At 39.9% G+C, this 18,157-nt stretch overlaps 1 protein-coding gene across 2 annotated transcripts in view; it reads left to right on the top strand.

Annotated features, from left to right (window-relative positions):
* The first annotated feature begins 10,802 nt into the window (after positions 1-10,802).
* pth1r (parathyroid hormone 1 receptor) overlaps positions 10,803-18,157 on the top strand; it is a 97,728-nt gene continuing 90,373 nt past the window's right edge. For both annotated transcript variants that reach the window (XR_013821777.1, XM_079876554.1), the window contains exon 1: positions 10,803-11,833. Coding sequence is in view for 1 of the 2 variants with exons in the window: in XM_079876554.1 (XP_079732680.1) it covers positions 11,759-11,833 (75 nt within the window). In the remaining variant the exon portion in view is untranslated. The remainder of the gene's footprint in view (positions 11,834-18,157) is intronic.

Raw genomic sequence — 18,157 nt, forward strand, 5'->3', positions numbered from 1 at the left:
GGCCCTTCTAAAAAAGAAAAGTGGAAAAAAAATAAACACAGAGCTCCTCTGACCCTTATTTCTGAAGGCATTATTGTCTCGCGAGATCTGATGCGATATTTTGGCTGTCGTGGACAGTCATTTTAATAATGCAAATGAGGGGCGCGTTGATTGGTGGCAGGAAGGATGGGGGTTGACACCGCAGGTAACGCTTTAGCATATCATTCCAAAATGACATCATGGCGCAAGTTATGAATGAACCCGACCTGGCCGCGACCGGCTTCCCGGCCAGTGTATAAGTATGAGGCGCCGTTTAGGGCTTAAATCAAACTTCATTCACGCACACATATATGAAACACGCTTGCATACATACTAAGTAGTCACACATACGTATATGAACTCTCCACGCACATACTCATATGAGACGCGAGCACACACACACAAACTCGCGCACATACTCATATAAGACGCGAGCACACACACACACAAACTAGACGGCGCCTAATATAAACGTTAGGCAATCAATATACAATAGCCGAATTCATGATGATCTCAGTCATTTGTTGTTTGCAAAGTAACGTTAGCAGCCATTCACCATGTTTACCTCGAAGCTACTCCCGCTAGCATACAATAGCCGCATTAGCAGTTAGCTGCTGTTTTTTACACACAGTAGAGCAATAAAAACACAGTCTTACCATTTCAATTGCAGGCAAGTAAAATGGCCCCTTTTCCCCGAGCTTCGATGCCAACTTCGCCTGATATTGCCTCAAATTTGTGAAGGATTCCGGCGTAAAATGTTTAGCACAGCACAGACACCTAACGTTAAGCCAGTGGGAAGGGTTGTAGGAACCGTGTCATTAAAAATTAATTTAATCCACTGGTCCCTGACAGCTTGGTCCGTTCTTGGGAGAGAAAACACATTTACATGTTGATTCTGGTTGTCAACAACAGAGCAACTCAGGTGTGCACTCGGTTTCTCCATCTTTCTCGACTGAACTAATATGAGGGGGAGAGGGGCGGGCTTCCCGCGGCATAGGTTTGCGGTGTCCATATATGGTATATCCTGCCCCGTCATGACGTCAAGACGGGGCTGAAATCAAAATTTCATATTTGAGTGCGCGTGCACGCGCGCTGGTTTATTTACCCTGAGGTAAACAAACGCTTCACTTTTAAATATCGGCTTCCCGGCCAGTGTATAATCGTTAGGTAATCATAACATACATTGATTCTCGTGGAAAAGTGAAAATTGCAGGTTATGACTCCTTTAAATGCATTTATGGTGAAATTACTACATTTTCAGCTCAATTTGTGTTCATTTTGAACACGAAACATGCGCTGTCACTTTAATTCAGAGTTTGCAGCACAGCAGAAATAGACTCGGTGCGGAAACGATCTCTGCACTGCGCACGCACCGCAACTGGGACGGATCGACAGACTGCAACCGCGTGCAGTGTGAAAACTCTAACCTGTTAACATGGGTACGGAAAAAAATACACACCGCATACGCACTGCAAACGGAGTATGTGTGAAACGGGCGTTCATTTATGAGACCAGCTCCAGTTCTCTCGCCGGCGCCTTTGTGTCCTGATTATCTATTTTCTGCTATATTTACTTCTTATTAAATCCAGGCAATTGGTTGATGAAACATTGATTAAAATTAAGATACAATTAATACAAAACGAAATTCACTTTAAAGAAAGGCTTTGTGCTTTCTGTTTGAGGTCTCTGTGAAAGTTTTAAAGCAGTTTTTTAGTGCCGCTTTCAGAGCGCTCACGTCCTTAACATTGTTTTTTCCTCATAAATGCGAATACGAAAAATAAAATAAAATAAATATTTTATGTTCTGTGGAGAGCCAACCCTTCTTCATCCGGTGAGTAGTATTACTTTTGGTTTGAGCAGTGTAATTCACAGAAAAATATTTTGCCACCTAAAAGTTAAAGATTTTTTTTGTGTCACGCATGTTTATTTCCCTCATATTCAAAACACATGTAGATTTGTAGACCGATATTTTTCTAATGTCTCGACTCCTTTATTAAGGGAGTATATAAACAGACGTTTCACTAATGCATGCAAATGTCACGTCCATAACGCTGGAATTGACCAATTTAAAAAATATATATATATCTTCAACTAGTTTTGTGGTGTAGGTCTACGTATTTGAAAAAAAAAAAAAAGTACTTTAAGATGCTTCTTCAGGTTTGAGGTGGAGTCTTTAGACGTTGTTCGAGGTTGGTTGCTGGCAATCAGAGGTTGCACTGAACATTTCGTTTATATCTCCCTTCTCTTGTGAAATGCTAATGTGAAATGCTGTTTGAATTTCCAAGATATAAACACATTCTTGCCCTGGCTCTGTTGTTCCATCTCTAGCTCCCGCTGCTCCTCTTCCGACTCCTTTGTGACTGATCACGCAAACCGTGCATTTTTTCGTTTTCATATTGGGGCTTCTGGGAAATGCATGGAGTTGCCTTAATTTATTTAGAAAGTGAATAAACTCGTGAAACAGAGAAGTATCGTCATGTAATCCATTAATTTCAACAATGTAACTGTATTCTAAATACCAACTATTTAAACTGTAACTGTAACGGAATACAGTTACTCATAATTTGTATTCTGAATACGTAACGCCGGTACATGTATTCCGTTACTCCCCAACACTGTAGCTGTTTGTGAATGTAAACATTCTGCAAAGATGTAAAGTCGAAAGTGCATGATAAATAAAGTTATTGTCTCCCAAAAGAAAGAATCGACTCTGAACCGCTTTCATCGTTTTTGTTTTCGAATCCAAGTGCTTAATGGTTTTACGACACTAGAAGATACATTTGTATAATGCCCATACACCAAACACTGTGGGCCACTATTACCTAAAACTGTGTCTTATTAATGCAGATTGTCTGTCTTTCTTACTACTTTGAGTAAAGATAAAGGATGGAGCAAGATTTGTTTTACAAACTTTAATGTTACATCAGTCATTCACATTAGTGCTGGGGCTAATGTATGCATAGTTATTGATACAGTTCCCACATGTTCGCCACAAGCAATATGAAACATACACATTGGTTTGTTGACATACACTTGTCAGAGCTGATGGTGAGGAATTACAGCTGCAACATCTCATAACGTTATCTTAAACTGAGTAGCATATCACTGAGGAACGTCCTGCTCAAGTCGTCCTTCGATGGAGGTAAGTTCAATCGCTGAGCTGTAGGAAGCCTCCGACCAGAGCTGACGTTCAGTTATGGCAATGGGTGTTTAGCTTCCAACAGGCACTGTACGCGGTAGACCAATCACATCTGGGCCATCTGACCAATCAGAGCAGAGTAGACCAATCACATCTGGGCCATCTAACCAATCAGAGCAGAGTAGACCAATCACATCTGGGCCATCTGACCAATCACCAGCAGAGTAGACCAATCACAACAGACTGCGTCATCTGACCAATCAGAGCAGAGTAGACCAATCACAACAGACTGGGCCATCTGACCAATCAGAGCAGAGTAGACCAATCACAACAGACTGGGCCATCTGACCAATCAGAGCAGAGTAGACCAATCACAACAGACTGGGTCATCTGACCAATCAGAGCAGAGTAGACCAATCACAACAGACTGGGCCATCTGACCAATCAGAGCAGAGTAGAACAATCACAACAGACTGGGCCATCTGACCAATCGGAGCAGAGTAGACCTATCACAACAGACTGGATCATCTGACCAATCAGAGCAGAGTAGACCAATCACAACAGACTGGGCCATCTGACCAATCAGAGCAGAGTAGACAAATCACAACAGACTGGGCATTCTGACCAATCAGAGCAGAGTAGACCAATCACATCTGGGCCATCTAACCAATCAGAGCAGAGTAGACCAATCACATCTGGGCCATCTGACCAATCACCAGCAGAGTAGACCAATCACAACAGACTGCGTCATCTGACCAATCAGAGCAGAGTAGACCAATCACAACAGACTGGGCCATCTGACCAATCAGAGCAGAGTAGACCAATCACAACAGACTGGGCCATCTGACCAATCAGAGCAGAGTAGACCAATCACAACAGACTGGGTCATCTGACCAATCAGAGCAGAGTAGACCAATCACAACAGACTGGGCCATCTGACCAATCAGAGCAGAGTAGACCAATCACAACAGACTGGGCCATCTGACCAATCGGAGCAAAGTAGACCTATCACAACAGACTGGATCATCTGACCAATCAGAGCAGAGTAGACAAATCACAACAGACTGGGCATTCTGACCAATCAGAGCAGAGTAGACAAATCACAACAGACTGGGCCATCTGACCAATCAGAGCAGAGTAGACCAATCACAACAGACTGGGCCATCTGACCAATCGGAGCAGAGTAGACCAATCACAACAGACTGGGCCATCTGACCAATCAGAGCAGAGTAGACAAATCACAACAAACTGGGCATTCTGACCAATCAGAGCAGAGTAGACAAATCACAACAGACTGGGCCATCTGACCAATCAGAGCAGAGTAGACCAATCACAACAGACTGGGCCATCTGACCAATCGGAGCAGAGTAGACCAATCACAACAGACTGGGCCATCTGACCAATCAGAGCAGAGTAGACCAATCACAACAGACTGGGCCATCTGACCAATCGGAGCAGAGTAGACCTATCACAACAGACTGGATCATCTGACCAATCAGAGCAGAGTAGACCAATCACAACAGACTGGGCCATCTGACCAATCAGAGCAGAGTAGACAAATCACAACAGACTGGGCCATCTGACCAATCAGAGCAGAGTAGACCAATCACAACAGACTGGGCCATCTGACCAATCAGAGCAGAGTAGACAAATCACAACAGACTGGGCATTCTGGCCAATCGGAGCAGAGTAGACCTATCACAACAGACTGGGCCATCTGACCAATCAGAGCAGAGTAGACCAATCACAACAGACTGGGCCATCTGACCAATCAGAGCAGAGTAGACCAATCACAACAGACTGGGTCATCTGACCAATCAGAGCAGAGTAGACCAATCACAACAGACTGGGCCATCTGACCAATCAGAGCAGAGTAGACCAATCACAACAGACTGGGCCATCTGACCAATCAGAGCAGAGTAGACAAATCACAACAGACTGGGCATTCTGACCAATCAGAGCAGAGTAGACCTATTACAACAGACTGGGTCATCTGACCAATCAGAGCAGAGTAGACCTATCACAACAGACTGGGCCATCTGACCAATCAGAGCAGAGTAGACCAATCACAACAGACTGGGCCATCTGACCAATCAGAGCAGAGTAGACCAATCACAACAGACTGGGCCATCTGACCAATCAGAGCAGAGTAGACAAATCACAACAGACTGGGCATTCTGACCAATCAGAGCAGAGTAGACAAATCACAACAGACTGGGCATTCTGACCAATCAGAGCAGAGTAGACCTATTACAACAGACTGGGTCATCTGACCAATCAGAGCAGAGTAGACCAATCACAACAGACTGGGCCATCTGACCAATCAGAGCAGAGTAGACAAATCACAACAGACTGGGCATTCTGACCAATCAGAGCAGAGTAGACCTATTACAACAGACTGGGTCATCTGACCAATCAGAGCAGAGTAGACCTATCACAACAGACTGGGCCATCTGACCAATCAGAGCAGAGTAGACCAATCACAACAGACTGGGCCATCTGACCAATCAGAGCAGAGTAGACCAATCACAACAGACTGGGCCATCTGACCAATCAGAGCAGAGTAGACCAATCACAACAGACTGGGCCATCTGACCAATCAGAGCAGAGTAGACCAATCACAACAGACTGGGCCATCTGACCAATCAGAGCAGAGTAGACAAATCACAACAGACTGGGCCATCTGACCAATCAGAGCAGAGTAGACCAATCACAACAGACTGGGCCATCTGACCAATCAGAGCAGAGTAGACCAATCACAACAGACTGGGCCATCTGACCAATCAAAGCAGAGTAGACCAATCACAACAGACTGGGTCATCTGACCAATCAGAGCAGAGTAGACCAATCACAACAGACTGGGCCATCTGACCAATCAGAGCAGAGTAGACCAATCACAACAGACTGGGCCATCTGACCAATCAGAGAAGAGTAGACCAATCACAACAGACTGGGTCATCTGACCAATCAGAGCAGAGTAGACCAATCACAACAGACTGGGCCATCTGACCAATCAGAGCAGAGTAGACCAATCACAACAGACTGGGCCATCTGACCAATCAGAGCAGAGTAGACCAATCACAACAGACTGGGCCATCTGACCAATCAGAGCAGAGTAGACCAATCACAACAGACTGGGCATTCTGACCAATCAGAGCAGAGTAGACAAATCACAACAGACTGGGTCATCTGACCAATCAGAGCAGAGTAGACCAATCACAACAGACTGGGCCATCTGACCAATCAGAGCAGAGTAGACCAATCACAACAGACTGGGCCATCTGACCAATCAGAGAAGAGTAGACCAATCACAACAGACTGGGTCATCTGACCAATCAGAGCAGAGTAGACCAATCACAACAGACTGGGCCATCTGACCAATCAGAGCAGAGTAGACCAATCACAACAGACTGGGCCATCTGACCAATCAGAGCAGTGTAGTGCAATGTATAATATGAGAAAATGAAACTGTTTTATGACTTTTATTGCATGTTGACTTGTTGTAGGAGACTCCAAACCCAACATTAGCCTTTAAACCAGCCTTTAAAATAGCATAGGGGCACTTTAACGTTCCCATAGCGTCAGCAACAGATGCAGCATCGAGTTCCTCGAAAGGGAACTTTTAAGGGTTAAGTATGTAACCTGGTTCCCTGCGAAGGCAACGAGACACTGCATTACGTAACCATACTTCAGGGCTTGCACATCTTCCTTCAGACAATTCAAAGGCAATGACGTCTATCACATGCACGTCTTTATATTTCATCTTTATATCTTCATATTTACACATGCTTCAGACACACATTTCATCAGCAACTGACGCAGCTTCTCGTTCCCTTCCCAGGGAACTGGGTTACATACATAACCCTATAAGATGTTTTTCATTCAGCTGAGGACACCCAGAAAATTGTGAATCAAACTGAAGCTGTTGTTATAATTCAATACTGTAAACTTCAGAGTGGCATAAAAGCTCAATTTGTCACCCTTGGCAAAACCTCAACAATCACAATCTCAACAAACTCACAGCAACAATCAATGAGACGTTATTACAGGGACTGCCTAAGCAATGCACTTTAATATATATGTATGCAAGGGCCCATTGGAAAGCTACTTGCACCAAGCCCTGACTGTCTAATTTCAGAAATGAACAGCTCTCTCAACCTTAAAGAGGCTTAACACTGTCATCATATAATGCTCTTCTCATCTGCCGCTTGTTTTACGCTCAGCAGGGCTTGTGCTGTAGTGGAGTTCAATGTTGCCAGATGGCAGAGATCAGAGGCTATCTGTTTCAATGACAATATAGCGACTAATGGAGATACAGCAATATCCTCTACAACGATGCAGGCTTAGAAGTGTGTGTGTTGTGTATGATAGGAAAATGAAATTGCCGCATTCCTTTGGATCCTCACTGCAGGGGTTTAGTATCGCTGAGGATTACCAGGAAGAGTTAAATAGCGTGCCCTCTCTTCTGGCACTGGACCTGCGAGGATACTTGTTACCATTTTTTTGAACAAATGATAATGGCTCATTTGATGTGAAAACTTCCCAGTTTACAACCTTATAAGGATAGGGTTATTTTTAATCATTTTAAACTTGCTGTTCTGCCTGTGAGTCATTCCCTCGTACGCTTCAAACATGACACTGAACCTCCGCAGAGGCAGATTACGGCAAGACACGCTCTCAAAGCTTCTCAATCACTTCTGTGGCAAACTTAACTCCCAGATTTCAGTGCTTGCTGCTATCCTTTTGAAGGTGTTAAAATCCGACGGAAGCCCTTGTTTTGGACAGACTAAAACACATGCACTTCTACAGTATAGGTTACATTTCACTTTACAGATGACAATAGAGAAACTACGAGGAGGAGTTTATTGTGTGGTTTCCAGCAAACATCTAAACTGTGTCTAATTCATCTTCCACTGGTCCTTCCACTTGAAGTACTGGGAGAAAACAGGTTAAAGAATAGAACAAATAAAAAGCTATATGTGGAACTTGGAATAATCGATTATATATTTTAAACAGAAGTATTCACCTATATTTGGATGACGATAAAAGTGTATTTTAGGACATGTATGTTGCTTTTAAAGATACATATTTTGCAGTATATTTTTGTGCTTCTTAATTTTAATATGCAAGTGATAATGCATTTTGGTACAGTAAATAGAAAAACAAACGAAATGGTACAGTTATGTTTAGAAGACTGAAATTGTTAAGCAGAAATATATTGTTTAATGTCTGAACTATCATACTCAATGAACTTAAATATATTTGACACTAAAATTGAGTTTTAAAGCCTCAGATTCAGTATAAGCGAAAAATGACTTACAGCTCTTATCTTTTAATGTAAAATGGAAATAATATCACATTGCTATTCCATATGTGCTCTGACAGACTGCAATAGTGAATCCAAAGAGTGGCTTTTTTTCCCTGCAAACTCCACCTTCCTTTGAGAAAACTAGTACAGGAAAAAAATTAATTTAAATCCCCTAGTTAAGAGCTGTTAAAGTCCACCTGTAGTTTGTATCCCTTAAAACTCATCTTTGATCACCAAAATGACTCTTGAAAAAAAACGTCATGCCTTAAAATATCTTGAACGTAACTGGACACCCTTGCCTCATTTAGTATGCGTGGTTCTATGAATATGCAAATGAGCCCCGCCTCCACTCACTCACTCAGCTCAGAGATCCACTGGTTGACGATCACACGTTGATCTGATTGGTTACAAGGTAGTTTGTGACGTCAGAAACACCAGCGATTTCAAAGCTTGTTTTTGAGACTGTCTTTGGTTCACTGCAGTTTTAAGGAGGAAATACTCAGCAATGGTGTCGACTTATGAATTTACACATGGTTTGTCTTAAAGCATATTAAAAACACCACATAGACACATAAACAACATTACAAGCTAGATTTTCACCACAGGGGGACTTTCAGCTTCTGGCAGTATTGACCCTAAAGGGGGAGATGGTCTTTTAATCAGTGGAAATATTCATATTTTTATTGAGCCTAAAAATCTTTTACTTGAATCACTTAGACATCAGGGATATAAAATATAATCGAGTGTAAAACCACCTGGAATGCCAAAACATTGCCTGCTCAGTCAGTGTACTGGGATTTCTAGCAGAACCGCTCACGTTAATTCACTCGGGGAATAGTTCATGGCCAGAGGGGGAAAAAAAAGCTGATTTTATGCTACCATTTATTTTACTTTAAAATTCTTCCAAACAAAGCCAAACCAGAATCAACCATTCCTGCATGTTGTTTCTGTATAAATCATTTTACAAATCATTTTTATTATATTATAACGGAATAGTTCACACAGTAAATAAGTTTATCCCAGTGTGAATCCATAAACACATTTGAGTATGCTCTTCATATAAAGCTATTGATTCAGAAGACTGGGATTGCCGATGGCTTATCCGGGGCTTTTATGGTGTATTTGGAGCTTCTGCAGACTATCATTTCTAATGTTGCACAACAAACAGCAGCAGGTTTGGATCACGCAGGAGCCCAATGAACACACATGTGCACATCAGTATTATGGCTTTATTTGGAAAAAAAGAATACCATAAAATGTTGAATATTTACAAATACTTTTCAGATATGCCATGCAAAGATGACTATTTAATGTTTCTTATTTGTCTTGATTATACCACACTCAAATAATCTCAATAGGATACAACAGTTGATAACACATGCTATCTAAAGCCTAAATATCACTTTTTTGGTTGTTGCAAGAATTGACCTACCTTACATTTTCCCATAAAGTTAATGTATTAATGTGTGATTTATATTTTGTATAAATCAGATTGGTTTTCATCAGTCCAAACATCTGTGCAATAACTCTTAAAGGAAAATATAAATACAGTAGTCAACATTTGAAGTGGATCAAAACCTTTCATCAAAGTTATACATGAATTTTGAAGAATACCCCTTCTTGTCTTTTGACATGGTTGCATCGTTTGTGTGCATGATTTTTACCTCAATAAAAATGCTAAATTAAGATTTTTTTTTTTAAATGTAAAAGTGCAGAAAGTTTTGTACTGTATGTTGGGTATAGGTTTAGGGGTAGGGTTATTATAGTTAGGGGGAGAGAATATACAGTTTGTACAGTATAAACCATTACGTCTATGGAGATCCCCACAAAGATAGTGTTTGTGTGTGTGTGTGTGTGTGTGTGTGTGTGTGCGCGTGCGTGTGTGTGAAGTAAAAATAAAAATACTAAATCAAACACATAAACGAATAAGCCAAGTGTGCAAACCAAGGTGTTGTCATAAGTGAACTTGACTGACTGTTCAAGAATGCATTTAATGAATGAGCAAATATTAAGAAAAGCTAAAATATTAAAACCATTACTGAAAGATGTATTTCAGAAGCCAGAGAACGTTACCCAGCACTGAATTAGCATATATTCATCAGTTGCATCGCACGGTGTGGACGCGCGCCGCTAATAAACGCTCCTCTGCCAACATAAAGCACAGCACTGAATGCGCGGCTTGTGCAAAAGGGGCGTGTCGTCTTGAGTCGGGTGTAATGAACCCCTGGAGACCGCGAGCCAATCAAATCCCTCACCCTTCCCCTGTGGGCCAATCAGAATCCTTCACGCCTGTCAGCGATACCTGCCTCTTTTTCTCCTAGCTACTCCACTACTCTCAGAGGTCCAGTGAGGGTTACCGACGTGTGCTAGTCTGACTCGAGGCGTCTTCTCAAAGAGGACAACTTGCCTAAAAATAACCCGAAAACCATCTGATTCTTTTGTTTTGTTTTGTTTGTTTTTTTCCAGCGGCGCGGCGTAACGTGACGTTAATTGTGAAGTAAACGTAGGAATCTGTCCTTTTAAAACATCCCACTACACATTTATCTTACGTTTGTACCGTATAATGCGGCTGTCAGATCAACATCTGCCTCAAAACTACTGCGAAAATCCGTTTAGAAACAGATGTGGAACTTTCAGTTAGTTTTGAAAGAGCCCAAAAGCATTAGTTTACATAAAGCGAACTCACATGTTTCATTAAAGACATTTGCGCTTGAAGTCTGTCAGTTAAACTTGCAGACGGTGTTTATGAACGAACAGTAAAAGCCCGCGAATATTTCACGTATTGTGTGTTTCGGTTAGTTTCAGCACATCGCTCCATGATCAGTGTCCGATAAACCCGTTCTGCCGATGTTTTTGGGTGTCCTGAGCAGAGAAACCTGATGGTTGAGCCTGAGGGACACCGCTTTATTATGTCGCTTTTTTTACAGCAGGGCTGAAGGGAAATTTAAAAGACCTAAAAATAAAGTGTCGGTTTCTACTCCACAAAGAATCATTTGAACTTCCTACCGCAGAAGGAGAAGGACATAAATAGTTCTGACATGTGGATGTAATTTCAGGAAAAAAGGCAGACAGATGCAGAGAAATAAAACGCGAGCGGGAGAGAGAGAGAGTGGGAAGGGATCTGTGACAAGGAAAAGCCGTGAGAAAATATTCATAATTTCACAAGCGAACGATGTAATGGGAGGGCAGCAGATGGACGAGAAATGACTGGCTCTTTATCGGCGCTTAAACAGACGTAAACATCCGAGAAATCCCGTTTAATCTGACATCGGTGTGCGTGAACTCGAGTCGGGATGGGAGCCACGCTGGTCGTACACACTTTAGGGTTCCTCTTTTGCGGCACCTTGCTGAGTTTCGTCTATGGTCTGGTAAGTTCCTTTCTTTCTTTCTTTCTTTCTTTCTTTCTTTCTTTCTTTCTTTCTTTCTTTCTTTCTAATTCTCTGGTCATGAAATAAATGGTGATTGTCTCCGGTCTTCTTTCGAAGCGCTTTACTGATGTGCCTGACTGAGTTTCTTATAGATGCAGCAACACTTATTACTGTCAAGTGGGATTTATTATTGGAGATTGAGTGGCATGTCTGGGTATATCACCAGCCTCGTCTTCTAACTAAACAGGATTGTCCTCTAATAGCCTTGTCTAATCGATGTTCTGCCTTTCTGTCATACTTTACACTGTTGAGTGATGGTGTAGTAGCCTATTTGTCTTGATTCGTTATGCTCCATGTACAAAAACCTCAAGCTAAAGACAGAGTCCACACCATATAAACCTAAGTTTGCCTTTACTTTGGCAAAACCTTTTTATTAAAAAGTAGCTAAATAAATAAAACGGGGAGTCCTGATACCATGATGATGGATGTTGTCCTTCACACAGTCAGATGTGCACTGTATTATTAAAGCCAGTCTATATGGTTTCTCATATTAGTCATCACTCTATTTCTCATACACTAATCTATCCTCGCTCACAAAGCCATCAAAAACTGAAGCATGCTCAAGTGCCACTACATTGCTTTCAGTGTGTGTGTGATGAAGATGCGTTTAATTATTTGCATCCATTTGATTTGTATACATGATTATAGACATCTTTGAGCACCTAACCCTACCCTGACCTTCAGGACAACTACATAACCACTGCAAACATGACAACTGCACTGAAATAAAACGACTAAAAATAAGCACACTCTAGGTTGTTGACGTGTGTGAATGTATAGCCTATATTTTATGTGCTGTGACTAGTCATCATTAATGAAGTCCTTCACTATTTTTAATGACCTTTTTGCATTTATTAGTTCACCTAAATAGTGGAGTGACAAGTAAAGTATTAAACGTACAAATAAATCATGTAGAAATTAATACGAGGACTTACTGCTTATACAATATTTTTGTTATTTGATGTGAAAAGTGAAACTTGTAATTCCATGTAAACAACTTTGCATATAAACACGTATTTAGTGCAGCAAAATGAATGTATATAAAAAGTGTAAACACTAAAAGTGGGACAGAACTATATATCTTTAGTACACAGATTAGTTTGGTTAATGTATAGATGAATTGCCCACAGTTTCGCTCTGGTTTTTTGCATCTTTATGTTGACAGTCTTTGAATTCATTGCACAGATTATTCTTGAGAAAACGGGACAAGCCTTTGGCAGAAGAAGCACTGTTTCTGCCATCGCAAACACAGAAATTATTACTTTTGCAGCTTTTTGAGATGCTTTCTGTGACCCATTTTGTGCATTTCCGACAATCTGAGCACGTTTGAGGAAAGTTTGAATCTGTGGATAATAATAAGGTTCTCAGTACACCAGAGTGATGCTGCATGACATGAATAAATTATGCAGATTACCATACGTTTTGATGTATTTATTGTGGTAGACTGAAGTTATTTGTCAGGTATTTGAAATCTTATAGCGTATTTAGCATTGTTATACTGTGTTGCCGGTGTGTCGATTGTATTTTGTCAATAGAGAAGAAAGAATGTTTATTCAGCAGTAACTGTGAAATCATTATATATATATATATATATATATATATATATATATAATATAATGGAGTATGATCCCACTCCATCAACACAGTTACATCTCATTCATAAGTTAGACCTGAACATTAGCATCTTTGGCCTGAAACACATGGCATTTCACGATCAAAACTGCTGTGGTTTGAGTGTGTTCAAGACTGGAGTGTTACGGCGGATGGATCATTAGTGTTAGGTCTGTTTCTCTCTCAAAGCAGTCGTTAGGCCTCAGAAGACTTGGGATGTTTGTAATTGTTTAATAAATTGTGACTGTATTTGTATCGGCCGTTCTGTATTATATGGGCGCTCAAAAATATGAAACTAAAATTATTGTGGGTGTTTAAATTGAAATGTATACCCCAACACATGTCATAATGACAAAAATATACCCTAGTTTAATCCACGACGACGATAAATTTCCCAATGGAGTTCCTTGTTTGTCAATATAGTGACTTTACTGTCTCAACCGTGGCTCTCACGATGCTCGACCGGGCTTCAGGTTTTGACTCTTCGAGAGTGAAAACAGGGTGTGTGTACAGTCGGATGGATTGTGCCTCTTATTTTTTCCAAACACATTTTCTAAAATGGCACCAGCAGGTTTTCATCTTCAAAGGAGACGCAGAATCTGCTCGAGAATCAGATTTGCCATAAAAAAATATTTTGAGTTGTGCTTGTTTTTTGGGTGGGTTGCTATGGTGTTTCTTTGTTGTTGCTAAGGTGTTATGGATTCTGTTGGTGGTCGCTATGGTTGCTGAGTAGAGCAAGTCTTCACTATATTATGTTCACTATGGCTTTAAAAAAAAAAATTATATATATATATATTCATGGTTCACCAGAAGCAGTAATTTCCCTTGAGTAAAATATACCAACATTGTAGAGCTAAGATGTATTTTTCATTTGTCTTTACTTCACTAATACAATATTTTGCAGATCTTATAATTGGTTTGCATGCTTGTCATTCACATTATTACATGCGTTAACAAATGCTGTCGCAATATGCATGTACATCAAAAAAGAAAACAAATCAAATAGCCTTTGTGTTTATTAATTTCATAAACATAACACAGCTGCAGAATAACTGAAAAACAGTTGTCCAAAAGACCGTGTAGGCAGTGAACAGTGGCGTGTCACATTAAGAGCTAGCAGAGCTCTGTTAGACATTTCAGTGCAGTTTAGAAAGTTGCAAAAGGACTGTAACCAGAATCAGCCTCCACGAGCTGTTCGATTAAGAGCTGGGCGCACTTGTGGAAATACAGTCACTCTCAAAGTGCTTTTGTCTTTGATCTCATTCGTTGAAGTAAATGAATGAATTCATTAAAACCAAATACTCCCAAATACTCAAGTCTGAACTCCTCTGTGAAGTGAAAGCATGTCTTCAATACTTAGATGCGCAGATCGTGATCTTTCATTGCAGATTCAGATTACTTTTTAACAAGAAAATGGGCAAATTAAGAGATTTGTTTCCCTTTAAGCAAATTTATTTGTAGTTTATTTGCTCTATAACAGGCCAAACTGGCCTTAATATATATATATCTCATCTCGAGATGAGATAGTCGATAGAGTCAGCAGAGTCAATTTTGAGAAAAAACGAGTTCAAGTTTTCTGAAGGTTCCAAACCTATAGCAACCATACCTTAAAATCACTGGGAATAACACCACATTTGAAACACACCAAGTCAAAACCAAATAGTTCCTATATATCTATAGGAAAAAATAATTGATTGATTAACATAAATGAAACAGACAGTCTATATATTCAGACCTACTGTACCACACGGATCTAATATAATGTTACACACCATGGGCCGTATTCACAAAGAATTTTAAGGCTAAAAGTATCTTCTAACTGGCGAATTTAGGAGCAACTCCTAAAAATAATGGGCGTGTCACTCGTAACTTTAGGACTCCTAATTTTTTTGACTAAGAGTAATTCACGAAGCATTTTAGCCCTAAAAGTAGCACCTAAGCCTGAGACAGCTTAAAAGAAGTCGAGAGGACTCCTAACTCACTAAGACCTTCACACACCGCTTTTTGTGGCATTTCACGTTGCGATGTTTTGAAACGCGTATGCGGCGCTACAGGAGCTTCCAATCACGAGGAACAATTCTGCATTGTAGGCATAACTAGGGATGCAATAACGCCACCAACAACAACCAAAACTAGGCTACTCATTGCATGTAAACTAATTGTAACGTTTCATCAAATTGAATCAAATCAAAATGTTCTTCTCTTTGCAAACGTAGGCAGAGGCATATAGTGACAGATTAATTCAATAATGTTGCAAAGATATTGCATCAATCCATATGCTTCATTAGGCTATAGGCTATTTGTTTTGCCTTACTCTTTATTCATTTAGGCTATTTATTCAGTTATTCATCATCTTCCGTCCATCGCACTACTTGTGTAGCGCACGCATTCTCAGACCTGTCACCTGTCACTCATCATCGTAGGGGAGGGGTTTGGAATCATTCCCGCGTTACAGTCATCAGCCAATCAAGGTGGTCACTTCAGTCAAGCTCGTGCATGAGTAATGACGTCATCCATAGCAACGAAGACTCACTCTTAGTTTAGGAGTTGTCCTTTTTCTTTACTAAGAGTAGGTCTGAAAGGCGTTGTGAATAACTTTTAAGAGAAAACTCCTAGCTAAAATCTTTTAGTGTGATTTAGGAGTACTCCTAGTGGTAAGATAAAATGCTTTGTGAATACGGCCCCTGTTCCCCATGTACATACTATGCACTTATCACTTAACACTACTGTATACAGAGGTAAGAGGAAAAGATAATGCTATCGAAACATATCTGAGGACAGTCAGAGATACATTCATATAAACCCCCACCACATTTCAATATTTATGGGTCAATGACGTGATGGGTCATTTTTTTTGTCCAAAGGCCTTAATAATAATAAAAAAACAAATATATAACATCCAAAGTATGTAAGGTAGTACAACTTGATCTGTTTTACTGAATCCAAAAGGTTTTAATTATATTTTATTACATATAAAGGTATTTTAAAGATTTTGAAGTGTCAAAAGGTCATTCGGTAAAACCGATATAGTAAATATTTAAATGGAATAATATTGTTTTTAATAACTAAAGGAACTACAATAATACAAATATAAAGCAGATAAGGCTCTTTTTTTAACATTTCCCCTTTTCTCCTTTCCCTGTGCAATGTTTTACTTGAATATGTTGGAGTGTTTAGATTAGTCCAATAAATGATTACATTTATGAGATCAGTGATCATTTGTTTTAATATTTCTTCTGTGGTACACACTATATACTATCTTAACATCAATGTCAAATCAGTTTTTAACTAAAATCAGTGGTTAAACCGAATTACTTTTTTGGTGACATTTTTTCCATCTTGTAAAAAATGACAAAAAACAGTGTTAGTTGATTGTACAAACCACAAAATCTTAAACTAAAAAAACTACGTAAACTAAAAAATGGTTTCAAATATAGTTATATCTCCATTCTATTGTTTTACACTTTTAAAAACCTTATTCGTCAATGACCCTTATATTTCCTTGCTATATTTCGCACATGGCGAACAGTGAACTGCGGAGCCTGGTCCAGTGTTTTCTGATTTCTCATCTCCTCTTTGCTGTATTAATGTCCTGTTTACAGACTTCCTAATATTTCACCACAAATGACATTTTGGGAAATGATTGCAATGCTGTTTGTGTGCAAGTCCGGAATAAAGATCGGCCAAAATAAAATGAAAAACCAATCGTGTGTTTGGTGCAAAAACCGTCGGAGCCTGATTGACCGGTGCATCTCTATTTAATACATCAAACAGTTCATCAACCAGTCCTGAGCAATCGATTCCTTCAGGAATCTTCTGGTCCTCCAAACCGGAGATCCCATTGTACTGGTCCTTTAAACTACATTACAGAAAGAGCTAATAAAATAAGCATGCATAATTCATGTGTAACTGTATTAAGACCAAGTAATTGACAATCATGTTGACTATGGACGATTTAGGAAACAATCACCAATAGCTGATGGTGCTGCTGATTCAAGACTATTGACCTTGTTTTGTATTTAAAAATATTTGCAATTTTCATCAGTTGAATAAATAAAACACTGCATAGTCTTAACTGCATGAATCAAATACACAGTTATTCGTATTAAAGCTGGCATATTACCTGTAGGCAGTTTTACACATAGGAAGATTTCTTTAAGAGTGTTGATAACCAAACAGTTTTGTTCCCATCGACTTCCATTGTATTGTTTGTCCATTCTATGTAAGTCAATGGGAACCGAAACTGTTTAGTGAACAACGTTCTTCTAAACATCTTCCTATGAAGAGAGGATACAGATCCACAAGACCCGCACTCGTTCTAAGGAAAGGCAACAACTGAGATAAAACCACTACTTTAATGAAAAAATGGCAAATGTTTCGGCCACATGTGACCTTTCTCAATGTCCAATAATCAATAGTCTTAATAAAAGAAGAATAAAGAAGGTCATACAGGTGTGGAATGACACGAGGGAGAGCAAATAATGACTGAATTTTCATTTTTAGGTGGACTGTCCGTTTAAGCCAAGGTTAAAGGGCTTCAGCGTTGAATTATTATAGAATTAAGTGCTGATTTTGCTAAGCGAATCAACTTTGATGTTGTTTTACCATCTTACTTTTCAACAGTTTCTTTGTCTCTCTACACAATTGCACTTT

This window comes from Squalius cephalus (genome assembly GCF_949319135.1).
Source record: "Squalius cephalus genome assembly, chromosome: 7".
Taxonomy (NCBI): Eukaryota; Metazoa; Chordata; class Actinopteri; order Cypriniformes; family Leuciscidae; genus Squalius; species Squalius cephalus.